Genomic DNA, 21,092 nt, shown 5'->3' with positions numbered 1-21,092 from the left:
TTCCCTATCCTCTGGGGAACATTCTGTGCCCTCTGTAAGAAGGTCCTGGAAGAACTTCCATCCAGAAATGTGGCTAACTGGAACTCCAAAAAGGGAACAGACATACTATGAAACTCCAAGAAAAAAATCAGCTCAAAGTTGGTTGCTGTAGGATGGGAGATGGTCCTGGGATTCTAGACTTACCCAATGGAGAGTTAGAGCAGAAAATGAGGGCATACCTTATCTAAAAGCCCAGTGAGACCAAGTGATGCTCAGAAGCAGCACTTGCAAATGGGGTTTCTCTGAAATGCAGAGTCCCAGGCCTGGCCCATGATTTACAAGCGGGGCCTGGGAACCTGTACTTTCAACAAGCTGCCCCCTCCACCCCCATCCCCCCCAGCTGAGGTTCTGCAAACTTTGAGAACAGCTTCACTGAACTCCTAAAGCAAAAGCTCTTGGTTAATTACAAGGTTTTTCCTCCTTGTTAAACTGAATTAAGTAGTCTGGAGGCTGGTTTGTTGCTCAACTGCCACCTGACATCATTTTTAAGTAAAATAATTACACCGCCCCTTGAGCAAGCTGCGGTGTAAGGGCTTCATTTTACTGGCTGATCTGAGGGGTCAGTGAGTCAAAGTGAACTTATTGGTCATATTTCTTAGGTAGCAAAGAGCCCCAGGAAACCTGATGGTGGGATTTCCACGATGTACACCTGTCCCCCTCACCAAGTAAGTGAATGTGCAACTAAAAATCAGTGGCCTTTAAAGAAGAAAAAAAAAAAGTTTCACAGGCCTGCAGAGCTTTGCAACTTGGGTTGAGCGATGTCCCAGCGTTTCCGTTTTGATGGCGGCTCTTTCTTGACTGTGCTGGGAATAGGAGCAGTTCAGGGGTGGCTGGCTGGGCTGGGAAGACACACAAGCACTGGTTATGGGAAGCCTCCTCCTGCTAATGTGTATTTACACTTTGTGAGCTCTGATTCATCTGAGCATTGGAACAGAAATCTGCTTCCTGAGGTTCTGTTTTTAAATAGATAGTTTGCAAAAACAACAATTATTTTTCTTAACATTTTTTTTTTTTTCCATCCCACAAGCAGCTCAACATCCCGGCTTGGGCTATGTCAGTCTCTGACAATGCCAACAGACTGCTTGGTGATCAGAGGTAGAAAGGGGGCCCCCGAGGCAGTTCTGTGGGGTTCTGGCCCCAGAAGTCTTAAAAACACAGTTTAGAAACCATTAGGCCAACCCTGTTGCGTCACTTCAAGTCCACGAAGTACTCCCGAGTCTATTAAAAATAACAAATTTCCTCTGGTGAACAACTGCCTTCTGATGGTAGTTAAAAGTAAGGGCAAGTGGGGCTGATGCTGGCAGGCCTGTGGGTACCACTGCCTGGCACAGAGGGGCCCGCACACCTGCATGGCACCCTCTGAGATCCTGTCACAAGGGCGCGGCTCCCTTGCTTTGGACGTAAATTCTACCTGTATTACCTGCTCTTGCATGCCGGGCACAGCTTCCTGGCTTAGAGTGTGTTTCTTTCAAGTCCCAGGCAGCTTTTATAAGGCTTAAATTATGTATCATTATGCACAGGTCCGGTATTAACCTGTGATATGCAAGTTAGGAAAATTCACTTGGATAGTAATAAAGGCTCTTAAATCCAATGAGAACTTGGAATGGAAGCCTGCCCACCGCCTCCCCCCACCCCTACCACCCCCCCCCCGCCCCCCAGCAATGATCCACATCAGGGCACCCAAGGGTTGAATTACCCAGAGAGCAGAAGCCGATGCCGGGGACATGAAAGTAACAGCTTTGTTTTAAAGAGAAGCTCTCCTGGCAGGGACGGAGGGGATCCTCCAGGACCCCAGGGGAATACGAGTGAGCAGCTGACTCCTTAATGACTGCTCAGCACCCAGACGGGTTGGCCCCCTTTCTATTTTGCACCTGAAGAGGGAAAGGCTGCTTTACTTCATCTTTGCTGGGAGACATGGAGTAGAAAAGTCTTCATCGGAGACTCCCTGGGTAGTAATGCAATTGGAGACCTTACAATCAAAGGATCCATCCCCTTTACTTTCCCAGGAGGGGAAACTGAGACCCAGGGAGGTTCAGGGACCTATCCGGGATCAGGCAGAATTAGCAACAGCCAGGACTGGAACCTGGGGCTCCTGCAAGGGAGGCTGCTGTGTTTTCTGCATCTTCTGGGGATTTGCCAGGTTTATGTCCAGATCCTGCCCTAGCTGTGATTTTCAAAGGTGAAGAATTGGGAGAGCAGCAATTAGCCAAGAGAGAGGCTGCAAGAAGCTGCCACAAAGATAGTAGAGGTGACCTGAGCTGAGCCTCCTCCGGACTTTGCCTAGAAAGTGACATCTTTATAAATCTGAGGGCAAGAGAAATATTCTGAACCAAAGGGGGATTAAGCTCCCTCCCTTTGTCGGTGGTCCCTCTGCTCTGGGGCACCTTCGGATTTCCTTTTTGGTTTCTGCTTCATAGAATTAGAAAATGAATTGCAAGAAAAATGACGCTCAGAAAAGAAAGCAAGGGGAGTTCCCGCTGTGGCACAACGGGATTGTCAGCATCTTGGGAGCGCTAGAACACAGGTTCGATCCCTGGTGTGGCAGTGGATTAAGGATCTACTGTTGCCGCAGCTGCGGCTTGGGTGGCAACTGCAGCTCTGATCTGATCCCTGGCCCCAGAACTCCATACGCCAAGGGGTGGCCAAAAAGGAAAACAAAAGGAAAGCAAGGGACAGCCCACTATATCCTACATATCTCTGCCTGTGCACACACGTGCACATGCACACTTCACAGCTTTCAGGACAACAATGATGCTCTGTGGCCGGTGTCCTGTGACTGCAATGATAACGGGCATCCTCCCACATCCCCTAACATGCTTGCCTCCCACGGCGGGCTCCTGCCACGTTATCGTGCAAAAAGCCCCTGAGCAGTTTAAAAAACCCTAAAATCCAAGGAGGATGAATGTGATGAAGTTCATCACGGCTGGTGCAGCGGGCCAGCACAGACACATCTGGGAGTTCCTGGAACCGCCTGTGGGCAGCTCTGCTACCTCCACCCCCACCCCAAAATGCCTGCCCCCAGCCCCGCCCCGCGTTCTCCCCAGCCACCAAAGAGGGACTGGGAGAGGATCCCACAATCTCCTTGAACCTGGTTGACGTGTTGGGGAGGTAGGAGTGTGTATTATGCTCAAGTTTCCTGTGCATTGAGGCACCCCGTCCTGGAGACAGAAATGTAAACCCTCCAAGTTCAGGCCATGGACAATGAGACACCCTCAGGGCCCCTCTGGCTTCAAAGGGATGGTTTTTGGAAAAGTTTTTGAAAGAATTCAAGGTACAAAACAGAAGGGAACAGAACAAATGGTGAAATAGGTTTGGGTTTGCGTAAAACTATGGAAAAAGTGGCCCGGAGGTAAAGGAGAAGGAGTGGGGGGGGCGAGCGAGGCCTCCTGACCCCCTCTGCTTCCCCCACATCTGCTCTATCTCTGCTCTTGCTTCCTGTGAGCTCCCCATCCAACACTCAGCCAAAGAGGCCCAAAGAAAAGGCAAATTGGTGCAGCCACTTAGTAGAGCAGTAAAGGTTCCTTAAAAAACTAAAAATAGATGTTACCATATGATCTAGAAATCCAACTCCTGGGTGTATATCCAGAAAAGACAAAAACACTAATTCGAAAAGATACATGCACCCCAATGTTCATAGAAGCACTATTTACAATAGCCAACACATGGAAGCGACCTGTGTCTCTCAACAGATGAAAGGATAAGAAGATGTGGTGGGAGTTCCCAAACAGTGCATTGGGTTAAGGATCTGGCATCGTTAGTGCTGTGGCATGGGTTCATTTGATCTCTGGCCCAGGAACTTCTACATGCCATGGTTTAAAAAAAAAAAAAAAAAAAAAAAAAATATATATATATATATATATATATATATATATATAGTATATGTACACAATGGGATACTACTCATAAGAAAGAATGAAATTTTCAGCAACATGGATGGACCTAGAGATTATCACATTAAGTGAAATCAACGACAAATACCATATGATATCACTTATATGTGGAATCTAAAACAATGATACAAATGAACATTTTACAAAACAGGAATAGACTCACAGACAGAAAACAAACGTAGTTACCAAAAGGGAAAGGGGAAGGGGACGGATACCTTAGGAGTATGGAATTAAAAGTTACACACTATACTGGAGTTCTCGTCATGATGCAGTGGGAATGAATCCGACTAGGAACCATGAGGTTGTGGGTTTGATCCCTGGCCTCGCTTGGTGGGTTAGGCATCCGGCATTGCCGTGAGCTGTGGTGTAGGTTGCAGACGTGGCTTGGATCCCAAGTTGCTGTGGCTGTGGTGTAGGCCAGTGGCTACAGCTCTGATTAGACCCCTAGCCTGGGGACCGTCAAATGCCGTGGGTGCGGCCCTGAAAAGACAAAAAAAAAAAAGGTACGCACCACTACAGATAAAAAAGATAAACAACAAGGACCTACTGTATAGCATAGGGACCTCTATTTAATATCTTGTAACAACCTATACTAGAAAATAATCCGAGGCTGTGCTCCTGAAACTAACGCAATATTAAAATCAACTGCAATTCAACTTAGATAGATGGATAGATCGATCGATTGATTGATCAGTCTGAGCATTGCCTCCAGGGTGCCCTGCCTCCACCTAGGCCTCACCAGTCGCCTGTCATTCTCACCTTCTCCTTCTTGGTGCATGGAGCCAGGCCAGCACTGAGCGGTCACAGGCCCGCACTCTGGAGCCCCTGGTCCCTTGACTGCATGGCAGCTCTTCCTTCCCGACTCCCAGCGTTGGTGTCCCAGCCTGTGCATTGTCAGGCTCGCCCACGTAGGACCCAACAGCAGTTTCTGGGCTTTGGGGCTGGACAGGCCTGGATTCTAGGCTCTGGAGTCTTGGGAAAATTTCCATAGTTCTGTGGTTCCCCATCTGTGAAATGGTGATGAGAAATGGGTGCCATCATTAGTATTCACGCAAAGGGCTGCAGGGAGAAGGAACGCCACTCCCAGGATTTCCCCAAGCGCCCCGTGAGACCAGAGAGTCCACTCGATGATGAAGGAATCCAGCTGGGTTTCAGTGATAGCCTCTGTTCTCCTCATTGAGCTGTGCCCCCATCAGAGAAGAGTGGGGGCTGCTGGACCTGGTGGGAGACAGCTCCCAAAGATTCCTGGCCCCTGGTTATGAGACCAAAAAACCTGAATCCAGGTCCTACTGTGAAGGGGTTTTGCAGACATAATCGAAGTCCCCAATCCTTGAAACATGGAGATTATCCGAGTGGGCTGGACCCATTCACAGGAGCATTAAAAGCAGGGGGTTTTCCCTGGCTGGTCACAGAGGGGAAGTCAGAGAGATTCAGAAAATGAAAGAATTCTGATCCACTACTGATATGGAGAGGGCATGGGGCGGGGTCCTGAGACCAGCTGGGACAGGCTGAATGAATCCCCCCACCAGCTACCAGCAGGAGCCCAGGGCCCTTAGACTCACAACTGCCAACTGTCTGAGGGAGCCTGGACGTGGAGCTCACTAATCCGGCCTCTAGATGAGGACACAGCCCGGTTGACACCTTGACTCCAGCCTTCTGAGATCCAAAGCACAGGACCCAGCTAAAAGGTATCAGAGAACCGAAAATAATACCTGGGTGTTGTCTGAAACTACTCAGTTTGTGATAAATTGTTTGTAGGCAGCAACAGCAAACCCATGCAGGCCTCTTCTAAAGGCGTGTATCACAGCTGGGTGCTCCATTTGGTTCTTTTTTTTTCCTTTTCTTTTTACAGCTGCACCTGTGGCATATGGAAGTTCTCAGACGAGGGGTCAAACAGGGGCTGCAGCTGCTGGCCTATGCCACTGCCACAGCAAAACACCAGAGCCAAGCCGCATCTGTGACCACAGCTTGCAGCAACATTGGATCCTTAACCCACTAAGCAAGGGCAGGGATGGAACCCGCATCCTCAAGGAGACTAGTTGGGTTTTAACCTGCGGAGCCACAATGGGAACTCCTACCTCTGATTCTGACTATACACATTGTGGACCTTTTCCTGGATCAATTTGGTGTCTGCTACCAGTGCTGCAGAAAGAAAAGCTCATTCGGCGGGGGCAGAGCCTCCTTGCCTGTCTGCTTGCATCTCTCACAAGCGTCCTATCCTAATACATCTATTTCTTGCCTATCAAAAAAAAAAAAAAAAAAAAAAAAGCTCATTCAGGACAAGAATGAACTACAGGATCACCAAAAATCTTGATGCCCAATAAAATTCTACAACGGTGTGTGGTCTGAGAGTGTAGATACCTCTAAATAATGCTAATAGAACACAGTTCTTTCTTTTACCATTTTTTAAAATCAAGGTCAAAGTTCAGGTGCCTGGCCTCACAGGACCCCCAAGACAGTGTTCTTTCCTTATGAAACATGATAAGGTTTGACTCCTGTTTTCTTGCTAAGGCTTTCAGTGGAACGGATGCCTTAGGAACACTTAGGGATGCACTGCCACCAACCCCCTGCCTTTCCCGACAGGGCTGCTTCCTCTCCGGCTGTCCTCACTGCGCAGTGACGTTTCTTCTGGGCGGAAAGGGGCTAAATGTTAAGTCCAACTTTCTCTCCCAGAATCTCCTCTCTAAGTTTGCGCTCTTATGGCGGGAGCTGGGTGGGCAGGCAAAGCCAGTGGCAGAAAGTTAAGTTTCTCTCCAGCATGGTGAGCTTTTCTAAAACATTACCAGAACCTGAAATCAGAGCTCATAAACATGAGGAATAAGAGTCAAAATTGTTTCTACAACGAGGACCCAGAACATGGATAAACCGAGAAGTACCATCTTCAAGAGAAAAAAGCAAGGCCAATTTGATGTAGAAAAGTCACTGATGGATGGATGATCTGCTTTGTCTCTGAGGTTGCACAGAGATTTTAGGTGAGATCCAGATGGTCCCTCCAGCTAGAGAGTCTTATTAGCATCAAAACAGCAGATCCCAGCGTTCTGATTGTGGCTCAGTGGGTTAAGAACCCAACATAGGAGTTCCTGTCGTGGCGCAGTGGTTAACGAATCCGACTAGGAACCATGAGGTTGCGGGTTCGGTCCCTGCCCTTGCTCAGTGGGTTAACGATCCGGCGTTGCCGTGAGCTGTGGTGTAGTTTGCAGACGCGGCTCGGATCCCCGAGTTGCTGTGGCTCTGGCGTAGGCCGGTGGCTACAGCTCTGATTGGACCCCTAGCCTGGGAACCTCCATATGCCGTGGGAACGGCCCAAGAAATAGCAAAAAAAAAGACAAAAAAAAAAAAAAAAAAAAAAAAAAAGAACCCAACATAGTGTCTGCGAGGATGCATGCAGGTTTGACCCCTGGCCTTGCTCAGTGGGTTAAGGATCTGGGATTGCTGTGAGCTTCAGTGTAGATCAGAGATGGAGCTCAGATCTAGCATTGCTGTGGCTGTGGTGTAGCCAGCAACTGCAGTGCTGATTCAGTTCCCAGCCTGGGAACTTCTATATGCCGCATGTGCAACTGTAAAAAGAAAAACAAAAAACATCCCCAAAACAGAGATCCCTTGCATCTTGGACACAGAGAGCACTTCTCAGGGAATTGTTTTCAGGCTGATGGGTACACCCACTGGACAGCCCCCTGGGGGGGTCACCGGGCTGAGAAGTCACTAGGAAAAGCCAAGCAAGCCTTTGAAGGTCAACATACAAATCAAAGCATTGCTAAAGCCCCAGCCCTCGTTTACTCTGGGATTATTATAGGAAGGTCTCCAAGCTCCTCCCAGGGGTGGGGGTTGGGGTGGGGGTACGCAGCCCAAAGCCCCACTCCCACCCCCGTGTGACACGACAAGGCTGGAGGTTGCCCTAATTTACCATCCCGGCTTCTCCTTCTGATGACGGAACGGGTGGGTGGGAGTCAGTCCTCCCAGACACCTGCAGCGGGTTTGGGAAAGAACCCCCCTCTCCCCCACATTCTTCTCACCAGCTGAGCATGTGAAGGAGGAACTGAAAAGGAGCCACTGGGCTTAGAAACATCCCCAGCCAATCCATCTCCTGCCTCCTCTGGAGAAGGGGCTGCCTGTCCATCCCACAGTTCCAAGGACAGGTAGAGAGAGGGACGTGGGGAAGTGAGAGCTGAGGCTGTGTCCATCAGTGTGTGTCCCTGTGTGTGCATATGTGCATGTCCATGTATGTGCCTGAGTGTGTCCATGAATTGTGTGTCCGTGTGAGTCCATGAGCATGTGTGTGTCCATGAGTGCGTGCCCGTCCATGAGTCTGTGTCCTTGTGTATGTATATCCATATATGTGCCCGTGTGTATCCATGAGTATGTGTCCATGAATTAAGTGTCTGTGTGTGTGAGTCCATGAGCATGTGTGTGTCTAAGCAGAGACAGGACTAGTAATAGGAGAACGGGCGGGCGAGAGGGCGTGGGAGCCTGGGCCCTTATTTATAAAAGCTCCACTGCCCTGAAGCAAGTCAAACTCCCCGCTGAGGAGCTGCTTTTTCTTCCTCCCTTTTGAGCCTCGTTGCTGAACTGACCTCTCCCTGCAGAGGTCAGCGCTCCGCTCGCCCTGGGCACCCTCGCCTTCTGGGCTGGATCGCCTTGGAAGCCTAAAGATGAGAGAATTCTGCAGCTTTAACTTCTGAGAGAAGAGCTGTAGTAAATCTCATGAAGCAGCTGTTTTTTTTTTTCGTTTTTTTTTTTTAGGAATATATAGGCACGTTAAGATCTTTGGGGAACTGTGGAAAAAACAGAAAGCAAACATGCACACTGTATATCACCAGAGTCCCCTCCCACAGTCTATTTCACCCCCTAAAATAAATCAGGCTGGATAATGAAGGAGGTTTTAAGAAATGTAACTGAACTTAAAACACAAGGTCAGCATCTCATCCTAGGTAATCCTTTGGAGGATGAGAAATTCTCCTGATTTTCCCACAGGGTTATTTCAGATGCGCTTTCTGAGCCAAACTATTTTAAAAGCGTTCCTTCTTCCCCGGCCCTGCCAAATGTGAACTTGAGATTCACAAGCACTTTTGAGAGCTTATTAATGATATTAATGATCAGGGATCAAAGGCAAACGCCAGACAATTATTTAGGTGCTTTAAAAACACATCTTCTGAATGAGGGTAACAATTTCCCTGTTGGCGAAGATGAAGCTGGCTCTGATGTGTTCGGCCTGAAGCTCAGCTACCGGAGAGGGGCCTTCAGGAGAAAAGAGAACACGTTCTCTGTAGGATTAAAACCTATACCCACTGCATAGCACAGGGACATCTACTCAATACTCCTTAATAACCTATAAGGGAAAAAAGAATAGAGATATGTATATGGTATATGTATAAGTGATTCACTCTGCTATACACTGAAATGTGTAACACAACACTGTAAGTCAACTATACTCCAATAAAATTAAAACGAAACACCTATGTCTGTTGATTCCTCGTCACCAAAGCCTTTCCCATGTGTTTGCAAGCTGGTACTTTTTTTTTCTTTTTTTTTTGCTTTTTACGGCTGCACTTGCAGCATATATGTAAGTTCCCAGGCTAGGGGTCGAATGTGAGCTGTGGCTGCCGACCTACACCACAGCCACAGCAAACGCTGGATGCTTAACCCACTGCGCAAGGCCAGGGATTGAACTTACATCCTCACAGATGCTATTCTGGTTCATTACTGCTGAGCCAGCATGGCAGCTCCTCAAGTCAGCATGTTTCTGATGTGCACCTTGTCTTCTAGGCTACTCAGCTCTTAGCCGACCCCACCTCTTTTAACATCCAGCATTTAAACACACTCACACACCCACTTTTAAACAACAGTTCTTAACTGTGGCAACTCACAAGAAGCACTATTTGAGGAGCTTTTCAAACTGCCAACGCCCAGGCCAAATCTCAAGGACTCTCATTTAACTAGAAACCACCCAGGTAATTCCAATGTGTGGCCAGTGTTAAGAGCCCCTTTTTATTTTTTTTTTTTTTTTTTTTTTTTTTTTTTTTTTTTTTTTTTTTTGTCTTTTTGTCTTTTTGTCTGTTGTTATTGTTGTTGCTGTTGTTGCTATTTCTTGGGCCGCTCCCTCGGCATATGGAGGTTCCCAGGCTAGGGGTTGAATCGGAGCTGTAGCCACCGGCCTACGCCAGAGCCACAGCAACGCGGGATCCGAGCCGCGTCTGCGACCTACACCACAGCTCACGGCAACGCCGGATCGTTAACCCACTGAGCAAGGGCAGGGACCGAACCCGCGACCTCATGGTTCCTAGTCGGATTCGTTAACCACTGCGCCACGACGGGAACTCCAAGAGCCCCTTTTTAAACAGAGGGAGAAGTTAACGCACAGAGTGGTACCTCACCTCAGGGTTCTAGGGAGCCAGGTGGGGGCACTTCGAATATCAGAGATGATTTGACAAATGAAAAAACTAAGGCCTGGGAGTTTAAAGGACTTGTCCCCAAACACATGAGCCAATTAGGGGCAACACAGCAGGGCCAGTAGCACGCAGCACCAGGAGGGGCAGGGCCACCTGCCTGGGTACACCACCTGGTGCCCGTGAGTACAACGCCAAGTCGAAATGGGGTTCTCTTTGTCAAGTGCAGTGCTTCTCAGCACTCTGATATGATATTCAGGTATCCTGTTCCAACCCGATACTGAAATGCTTCTGAAAACAGATGCACAGGATCTGAGGGGAAACAGACCGACCAGCAACCAGAGCGGCCTGGGATTCTGTCATAAAAGGGAGTGCAGAGAAAGAGTCCGCCCCGGGCTTCAATCAGTGCTGAAAAGGGGCTACATGGAAATGAATCCACTGGGGAAATGTCAAGATTCTCTGGAAGGGAGGCAAGGTCGCAGACTTTAACCCCTCGCAAGAGGCGTCTCTCTCAGCTCACAACTGGGAGAGGTGGGACCCTTGCTGTGTCGTAAAGACCACCCCAAGTCTTACAGGCCACTTTAATCACAACATCCCACACAGGGTGTGTCAGACCCCAGGCTTTAGGGCCAGCGGTTCAAATGCAGAGCTCCTTTGATTATTTTAACACGGTCTTCAGAGCCTCAGAACTGCTTCAGGGAGGGAAAAAAAGACTCCAACAGATAGAATACAATTTTAAAGAGCACATTCAGAAAAGGACACCCTGAATGTATATTCCTTGGGGTTAATTCACTTGCTTTAAAGAAAAGTGACATATGCGAACATTTTTTAAAAACGATTGTCCTTTTTATTCATAAAACAGGTTCATTTATACCACATCCTCATTTTGTCCCCTAGATATACACAAGGATTCAAACTATTTTAATACTTTAAACCAAACAAATGAAAGGATAAGGCCAGTGACAGAATACACCTCTCCTGGTGAATACTGCAGAGTTTGGCTTTCTGCCTGGATTGAAGAAAATTTATTCTGGGGAATCTATTAAATCCACGCCTTTAGTGGCCTGATCAGGTGCTCTGAGGACCAAATGTATGGTTTTACTGATTTCTGTTTAATTAACAAGACTTCTGATAAGCCATTCTAACGGCAGTCGTGAGGGAATATCATACTGCATGATAAAACTTATTTGAGGGTGATTAAATCCAACCCCAGTACGGAGTAGTTCCTGACTTTAAATTAAAGGCAATAATTTCATCCATTCAAGTTCCCTCTGTTAAGCTACACAATGACATATATTTGTTGTCCTGATAAGTAAATAGAGAAACCAAATTAGAGAGAGTTCTGCAGATATCTGAGAATTTAATTATGCCGTTAAATTGTAATACCAGTGATATATATATATGGTTAGACTTCTGCCCTGAGTAATTATCTGCATTAACTACATTTTACAATGCTTAATTTATTTTATACTAAGGAAGACTTTAAACTAATAGAAATCAGCTTAACTTTGATTTCTTACTTGTCCCAACGTGTTTCGATTCATTTGTGTTTCAATGACAAGGCTTGAACTAACTCTCTCTCTCTCTCTCTCTCTCTCTCTCTCTCTCTCTCTCTCTCTCTCTCTCTCTCTCTCGTCCTGACAAACCAAGCGTGAAAATTTCCTCATACGAAAAAAGAAGGAATTAAAATGATTTCCACATTCAAGCCATGGCACAGCATGCTAAGTAGAGAGATTGGCTCTTAGCAAAGCCAAAGGAGCGCCACTCACCAAAATTTTGTGGAAATACTGCAGTGGCGCCTGCCGAGAAGGAATTCAAGGAAACTGGGAATGGCGACAACCAGGATCCCAGGCCATTCTCGTGGGTGAGGTTTCCTTCCCTTATGTGCTCGGCCCTCTCCGAGCTTTCTCTGAAATCAAAGGCCACTGATAGGTGCAACAATTCGTGCTAAAAGCCAAACATGACACCAAAAGCAAACAAGTTAACTGTGATCCCACTGCCCCCAAGACATTCTGAGATAGTCAGAGGGAAGCTATATTCTCCATAAATCAAAATACAGGGTTTTTTTTTTTTTAATGCCTCTTGCCTTTTATAAAGTGAAATAACTTTCCCACTTTTGAATTTAAAATAAGTGAACCAAAACAACTGCAGCATTTCCTCCTCTGTCTCCAAACGTTTGCTCTTTTGCATTTAACAATGTATATGCCCATCTGGATGACGGTTAACCTCCAGAGGCAAAGAGAAGACAAATGTGTAAGAAAAGTCACACTGACTATTCTCAGACATTTATAGGCATTAAGAAGAAAAACAAAACAAAACAAAACAAAAAACCCCACCAATACCAATCAACTAAAAAGTTATTTGAAAGCACATGGAGATGACTTAAAAGCCATGACATTGAGAAAGTTAGGGAGTTCGAAGTTAGAACATTAATCGAATTCGTTCCATTTTTCTTCCAAGTAGAGTTACAGGAACTTGAAGATACTTTGAATTTGGGCTATTAAGTACGTGGTTGAAGAACATGTTCTTTTTGACTTAAGAACAGTGATGGGGCCTCAGATTTTCAGATGCTGAATTATGAAGACTACTAAGACTATCAAAACACATCCACTCTCAGCAGCTGAGAGACAATGCTTCATCTCCCACTAAATAAGCAACCACCGCAACAAAACTCTGGCAGCCATTTTCCCCTTTGTATTCCAAATACCCAAAGAATCAAACAACCACTCAAGTAACAAGAGATCCAGGGGTGTTTCAGACGTGTGGAAGGAAAATGCTTAAAGGCAAAATTCCTCAAACACATGTCAGAGCAGGGAAGCGGAGAGCTGTTCCTTCTGTTAATCCTGTTAAAATCCCACATCCAGGATGGCCCACGAGAAAGGCTTTATCCATGGATAGCTAGAGGTGCTATTTCCCCCCTTAGGTCACAGTCATTGTTGCTTCTCACAAATACAACCAAACTCTAAGGCTAAACGTTTTCTTGAAAGAAAATTGCTAAAAGTACAAGCAGTGGATTTCACCACCAGGCCTAGGTTAACTAATGAAATAAAACTCAAATGTTCTTTCTCTGGTGCCGCCAGTTCAAACACCTCCTTTGAGCTCTGGGGCAGGTAGTAGCCGTTGTGCTGGAATGGCTCTTTTTTCTTCCAGACTCTTTCAGGGAGTTCCTTGTTTCTTGGCCTGTTGCCTGGGTTATGATTTGTGCCCTCCCTGCTTAAAATGTTCCAATAATTATTTCTTTTTCAGAAGACTGGATGACATGCTGGGGTTGTCCTCAGGGAAGAGCACACCCTGAACACAGATCACTCAGAGAGGGGCCCTCGACAGGCCATGTTCTACCACCTTCTCGGGAGGTTCCATGCTCTGCAGTCTACACCTACTGGATGAGCAGAATATGCTCCGCTGCAGTTAGTATTGTGCTGGGCTCCCTCCTCTGTAGAATCCTGGATTGGAATCATCTTCGGCAGGAAAAAAAACCAGGAGGGAAGAGGAAGGGACAGCCGTGGGCAGGGCCATGTTCCTGGTGGAGGTGGTGAGGCTGGGATCCCAGGAAGGGAACAGGTTTCCAAGAAGAGTCTGAATCATCATCTGCATCCAGGGCCATGCATGGCAAGACTTAGCTTCATGACCCAAAATGGTGCCATGAAATAGAGCTGTCTCTCAATGAGCCTTGCCCTATCAGCGGGGAAGAGAGCCCTGGGGAAGGACAGAATGAGCTGGGAGAAACCACTCAATAATCTGCTTTTTTTCTTTTTTTTTTTTTTGATGACTCCTACACTTTGGGAATACACATGATTTTCCTTGTTACTAGGGAGGTACTACTTCAAAGGACCACCCTTTGAAGGTATGTTGAGCAGGAAATAAAGATATATTTGATGAGTGGCCTTTGAATATTGTTTGTTCCCTATTTTCGAAGGAGCCTGGAAAGAAAATCTACTATAGGGGTCCTCCAAAATAAGTCACTGCTATGATTCATTAGGTGACATTTCAGCAGCCCCACTGGAGACAACAGTGGGTGATCCTGCAAAGGAAAAGCACCTGTTTTGAAATGTAAACTGCCTGTGAAGCCTTCCAAATGGGAAGCTGGACTCTCTGGCCACTGAGTTCCCCTTAGGTTCTGGTCTGTCCTGATTTTAAACCAGATTTTAGAGGTGGGGGCAGGGACAGGGACATGCGTGCGCTACAGAGCAAGAACAAGCCTCTGCCCTGTCTTCCCCTGAAGTTGGTCCACATTACACAGCCACATCCTGCAACTCTTGGGGTAAGTCCACGGCCACCCTGCTTAACATCCATGTGCTTAAGAACCTGGGAACAGGAGTTCCCATTGTGGTGCATCGGAAACGAATCTGACTAGAAACCATGAGGTTGCGGGTTCGATCCCTGGCCTCACTCAGTGGGTCAAGGATCCAGCGTTGCCATGAGCTGTGGTGCAGGCCAAAGACACAGCTTGGATCTGGCATGGCTGTGGCGTAGACTGGAGGCTACAGCTCCGATTAGACCCATAGCCTGGGAACCTCCATATGCCGTGGGTGTGGCCCCAAAAAGACAAAAAAAAAAAAAAAAAAAAGAAGAAGAAGCTGGGAAGAGAGTGACTCATACACTGAACCCAGGTGCTTCACAAGTGTCAGGAAGCATGAGGGGGTGCGTGTCCACATGAGGGGCCCTGCTGGTGCATCAGAGGCCACGATGGCCAGGCTGGAAGAAACAGACACTCCATTTAACTCAGTGGTTCTTGAACTTGGCCAGGTTTCAGAATCAGCCAGAGTTTCTCATTCCATAGGTCTCAGGCCCTGCATTTCTAACATATTTTCAGATAACGATGCTGGTGCCACAAGCAGACCATGTGGACCATCAGCCTGTTCCTTCACAGCTGTCCTACGCAGGGTGAGGGGCAGGAGGCTCGCTGTACCCCAAGTGATTGGTGGCAACGTGCCACCGTCTTTACATGGCCTATTGTACGATCTGCACAGGGATGTGACAAGGAGACTCATGTTTTGCTTCTGTGGGGTGGTTTTTTTTTTTTTTTTTTTTTTGCTTTTTAGGGCTGCATCTGTGGCATATGGAAGTTCCCAGGCTAGGGGTTGAATCCAAGCTGCAGCTGCCTGCCTATGCCACAGCCATAGTAACGTGAGATCCAAGCTGTGTCTGCGACCAATGCCACAGCTCATGGCAACGCCAGATCCTTAACCCACTGACTGAGGCCAGCGACTAAACCCGAATCCTCGTGGATACTAGTCAGGTTCATAACCCACTAAGCTACAATGAGAACTCCCATGATTTGTTTCTTTATGGAGCTCTTTCATGAATGCCCTGCTGCCAACAAAGTGAATGGCTATTTAATCACTAAAATAAGTTTCTGAAGATGGAAAATGTGATGAGAAAGATCAATGCTATCAGAACAAGCACATGGGCTCCTGGAGGTGACCGCTTTAAAAGCCAACAAAGGTATATACCTTCTTAAGATCATTCCAATTCCTTCAAAGCCTCAGCATCTATACACATTTTTCACCGGCCTGGCCACCATCTCCTCAGCAATCAATCTGCAGTCTTCTCCAGCAAGTCTGCAATCCTCTCCAGCGGTCTTTCTCATGCTGCTTTCTTTTCTTGGTTGGGCTGCCTTGAATCGGAGCTCATCTTTCAGGGTTTGTGGCTGAGCGGGTTTGCTCTGCCTGCCCTGGCTTATTTTTCATAAGCTGTCTGGAGGAGAGATTTTCCAAAACATGCAACTCTGCATTAGAGTTGCTTTCTGCCAAGTCTTGTTTCAAGAGTAACCCTGGATCTGACAGCTCTGAAGCTGACAGGGCCCTGACGGCTTTGCTTCCCACCCCCCACCCCCCCACTCTTATTTCTCTTGGGACTAATGGATCACTTGCAAGAGAAACTCTCCTGCGGTGGTCGGAGTCCTCAGCCGCCGAGCCCCTCGTGGACTCTGTTTTGGAGCCATGGATGCTGACTCACAGCTACAGACCGGCTCCCGCGTAGAAGCCCTGTCTCCAGCCGCGCCCGGGGTGAGGTCTGCGCTGGCTGCTGGCGGAGAGGATCTGGTGGGGTCTCAGCAGCTTTTTCCAGCTGTGGAACGGGAAGCCCCTGGTGGTTCTCGGCTGCCTCCTCTGTGGACCCTTAGCTTGTCCCGTGGGATCCAGGGGATGGGACGAGGTCTGAGTGTTCCCCTCTTCTTTGCGCCCTCTGCAATCACGGAGTCACCAGATGTTCCCACGATGTCCTCATAGCCGCAGGATTTGCTCACGACGCTTTGTGTTTCAGTTCGGTTCACACTAAGACAAAGAAAGATAGGTTTTTATTTTTTTTTAATTTTTTGGTTTAGAAAACTGTAAGGGCCTGGTTTCCTCCATATTCCCCTGGTCACACTTCCTACACTTGGAGGAGGGGGACTGCTCTACCTTCTGCCCCCCCTCTTGGCCCCCTGGCCAATCTGGGAACATCCTCAAGTGCATGTTTACATGCAGAGGGTCAGGCAGGGCTGTCCCATTTTGCAATAGGCTGGGGTACACTCTGTTTATCAATCACTGAGTTATCAATGGAGTTACGACGGAGTTCCTACTTTAACCAAAGAAGAGAGGCATTCATGTCAGATATTTAAGATCAATACTTCCTGCATTTGATAAATTGTTTTTTTTCTCCAGAAGTAAGTGCTCAAGTACATCTAAAGCACAGGCTATGTGTGCGTCTGTGTGCGTATAGCATATGCTTATGTACATACACACACACACCCCCGACAGACAATGCAAACTTCACTCTAAATATAAAATCCACTTGGAGGGTCAGGACAGACATTAGGCCCTGGAGATTTGGGCTCTGACATATAGCTGCAGCTTTGTGAATGGTTACAAGTTTCTTAAACCGGCAAACTCAAAACACCGAGGTTGAGATATTTCTTTTGGCTAAGCTTTAGTCTGGACTCCAATACATATATTCATGTTCTTACTGTCGCTCTCAGGGGCCTGAGGATTTTCATAATGACATGAGGGTCAGAATAAGCACCTGAGGAAAGAAGCGTAATTTTTCAGATCTGCCTGGAGTTGCTCGGAAAGTTGTACAAAACACCATCAGCAGGTGCTTTTCATCTTCAAAGTGCCTGTCATTAATTACTCCTTGCAACACACCTGTGAAGCAAGGCTTTCCTCCCCGTTGTCCAGAAAGCGAGAAAAATCTGGAAGGCGGAGGAGCCAGTCTGTGACTTTGGGTAGGCTCAGCGCCACAGCGGCTTTCGTGGTTGAGGTCTATGCACTTGTGCTGAATTGCGGACCCCGTGTTAGGTACCCATCCGTCCAGACAGCTGGAAAGCAGCACAAGGAGACAACATGGGACCTACATTTCTTGCAGGGCCCTCCTCTTGCACTCTGCACCGGGAGGAAGTGGCCTCTCTGCACACTCGGTGAAATCCTCTGTCACTCCTTGGACGGCTCTTCCCATCTGTTTCAAAAGATGACAAAGGTTCAATCAGAAATCTATCCATCCAAGAGGAGAAAACACAAGTCTACTCTGAACACCTTGGTGAACAGATTTAGTTCAGTCAGGTCTGGATGAAACTGTGCAGTATTAGCTTATTGTCATTTATCTTTCTAGAACTTTAGGGTGAATTGTCCCTTCTCTGGGACTCCCAGCACATGTTTCATACGTGAACTTGTGCCACCCATGTGTGAGACGGTGATGGAAAGGATGGTGATTCCAAGTCATCTCAGCCAGTACCTGATCGCCTTATGGCCCTGACTTTGATGAAGCCCAGGTCCAGGTGCCAGGCAGCCACGTGTCTGGGGGGCCTGGCCTTCCAGAGGGACCCCGTGGCACAGTGCTCTGCACCCCAATCAGCCTTAGAATTTTCTGCATTTTCTCTCTTTACAAAAATAAAGAATATGGCCTTTGTGAGACTCAAGATAGCATCAAGAATTAAGTCTTTCACAACTGGTATTTTGAAAACTGAAGTTTGTAATTCCTGGTTGCTATAAACTGGGAGTTTTTTTCTTAAACCAACAATACTAACCTGGTTTTAGATTACTCTTAGGGCATCTGTCTATCCATCCTTATATGTGCCCAGGGAAGCTTCATAACGAAGTAATTATAAAACTTAAAACCTTCCCAGCTATCACCAGTACTGACCCATTTCTTACTTTTGCAATTGTTTCCTTTTTGTTAGTACTGAGATAATTCAGACAAGGTGTTAAGTGCATTTTCTGGTACATTTCTAAGTAGTCTCCATTAGATTCCATAGTAAAATGTTGCTGCCACCAGGAACAGTGTTGGTAAGACAAAGTCCTTGCTTTAGACTTAGACTGGAATAGAGGATGACCGCCCCAGAGAGCCTGGCACACGGCAGCCATCAGTATGATGCCCGGGTGTCCCACAGAGGGATGCTGTGAGCTTTGTCCAATCACTGCCCTGCGCCACTGAGTACCAGCCTTTAGCTCTCACTAACTGTGCCCATGGTTTCTGACCTGGACCAATATCACCCAGAGTCATATCCAGTTACAACCTATGTTAGTTTGAAGAGTTAGTGAACAGAATACAATGTTTTACTGGATTATACTGCATGTGGATACTTTTTACTTAAGACTTACTTTTTCTTTTCCCCTGAGACTTACTAGTTGATCAAAAAGAGCTAGTTTAAAAGTTAAATGACAGACAGAGAGAGGTTGAGATTTATGTGTGAAACACTTCTAAACATGCCCTGTAAGTATAGTAGATTTTCCCCTTACAACCACACCCTGTAAGTGCTGTATTTTCAGAGCTGAACAATTAACATAAGGAGCATGAGTCAGGCTTTGAACAACTCTGTGGGAACCAGAAAGCCTTTTGCTATTAGGAATGATGTAAATTCCCCAAGGCTGGAAGAAGTCCACAATGGAGGGAGACAGGGTCATAAATAACAACAATGGATACTGCACAGACCACATAACGTATGAGGCCGTGATAGCAATACTCTTCAAATCTCATATTTGACTCGACCACTGCCTTGCTTTCTATATTTTTCAAACTAACTTTAAAGCGCACTCTGTATTTCCTCTAAGAACTTCAAAAACACCTCTGAAAAAAACAAAAACAAAACAAAAAACAGGACAATCCACTCTTATCCCAAATTCCTCTGACAACAAATAATGGGAAAAAAGGTTTTTTGGAAAACAAAACAAAACGAGTGTCAGAATGACAGAAGGAAACATCCAGTTCAAATAGTGCAAAACCTGTGACTTTTTTTTTTAAAGGGAGAGAGGGAGAGAAAGAAAGAAAAGCGAGGCAGGGTCTCCTACTTACAAATTAAAACCACATTTGGCAATTTGTTGAAGGAGGCGTATTTACATTTGTATGAAGACTGGGTGGGCATGGGGGTGGGGGGGAGATTAGACTCCTTCAGCCCTTGAACTGTCAGATCTCATTAGAAATCTCTCCTTCTTACATTTCTAGGGTCAATTTGCTCCCTTCTGTCACTAGACCGCAGCCTGGGGGTGGGGGTGGGGTGGGGCATAAGTATTCCAGAGGAAGCAGCTATCACCTGGGAATTGGATTTCCCAAGGGACTTGTCCTGATTACTAATGGCTTCTCACATGTGGCATCAAAATGCAACTGTGGCTTATCCAGAAGCGAACCTCTGAAGGCTGAGAAGGTGGCAAATGCCTGAGGGTGGAGGAGGGGGGCTTACCCTGATGATGCTGCTGCTTTCCAGATTCTGCCGTGACTAATGACCCTGACATCTTCTGCCAAGAATACAGACAAACCCAGCAGATCCCAAAAGGCTCCCGGCAGGCCCTCCACAGTCCAGGAGAGCACCCATGGGGCCTCGGTGTTTCAGAAACAGGTTAACCTGGAAGGTTGCTTTGGGCCACCATCAATCACCAGTGATTCCTCACAACCTGGAAGCTAGCTCTGAGTCTAGCTAAGGAATAAAACCCTGCAACTATCATTCCCTGGTCACCTCTCACCCCATTTATTTATTTAGCTTAGGTAATACTTTGAGGATTTTCTATTTTAAAAGCTTCCACCTGTAAAGTTGTCTATGTGCGCAGTTCCAGGGGAAAGCCAGACAAAAGGGGGGCAAGGACAATGGCTCCAAAAGTCTCATCAGTGGATTGAGCGGCCCGGAAGGTGCCCAGAGCAGGGGGTCAGGTCTGCCTTCATCCCTAGGGAGGCTCTGGAGACCAATGGATGCTTCCTAAGTTGAGGACAGCCAAAGCCCACGCGCCCCAGTACTGGGCCAGTTATTAGGGAAACCGCCCCCCTTGGCCAGGTACCATGAACCGGGAGAATTGGAGAGGGGCCGAACTGGAGAAGACCAACCACCCGGAGTCCCTGGTACTGGTGTCCATCTCAGCTGAGAGCCACATGTGCCACCAGGAAGGAACCTTGAGTCTGACTAAATATGGGGCAAGCAAGACGACTGGCCAGAGACAACCTGGAAACTGACCCCACTCCCATAAAAAAGGAGACCTCGAGCCACATGGCAGAGCAGTTCTTCCTGGTTCCCTTACCCTGCTGCTCTTCCCAGATTCCCCTTCCCAATAAAGTCTTTTGCTCTGTCAGCACATGCGTCTCCCTGGACAATTCATTCCCAAGTGTTAGACAAAAGCCCACTCTCCGGCCCTGGAAGGCGTCCCACTTCCTGCAACATCCTGAGGAGGCTGGGCAGGTGAGTGTTTGAGTGTGATGATGGGGGAGGGGGGATTACCCCCAATTCTGTGGTCTGACCTGGGGAACATATTTTAAATTCCTAGACAGAAAAGATTACAAAGAGAGTACCCACCACACTGAGCTGGACTGAAATGTAGTTAGA

At 47.2% G+C, this 21,092-nt stretch overlaps 1 protein-coding gene across 1 annotated transcript in view; it reads right to left on the bottom strand.

The window, feature by feature from the left end:
• Window positions 11,137-21,092, bottom strand: part of SLX4IP (SLX4 interacting protein) — a 214,406-nt gene continuing 204,450 nt past the window's right edge. The window contains 6 exon segments of the mRNA XM_021078052.1: window positions 11,137-16,223; window positions 16,226-16,291; window positions 16,294-16,429; window positions 16,432-16,481; window positions 16,484-16,587; window positions 17,646-17,746. Coding sequence (XP_020933711.1) covers window positions 15,841-16,223; window positions 16,226-16,291; window positions 16,294-16,429; window positions 16,432-16,481; window positions 16,484-16,587; window positions 17,646-17,746 — 840 coding nt within the window. The 3' untranslated portion in view covers window positions 11,137-15,840.

Source organism: Sus scrofa, chromosome 17 (genome assembly GCF_000003025.6).
Source record: "Sus scrofa isolate TJ Tabasco breed Duroc chromosome 17, Sscrofa11.1, whole genome shotgun sequence".
Lineage (NCBI taxonomy): Eukaryota > Metazoa > Chordata > Mammalia > Artiodactyla > Suidae > Sus > Sus scrofa.
Note: the sequence above shows the minus strand (reverse complement) of the source record. Positions and strands in the feature narration are given on the sequence as shown.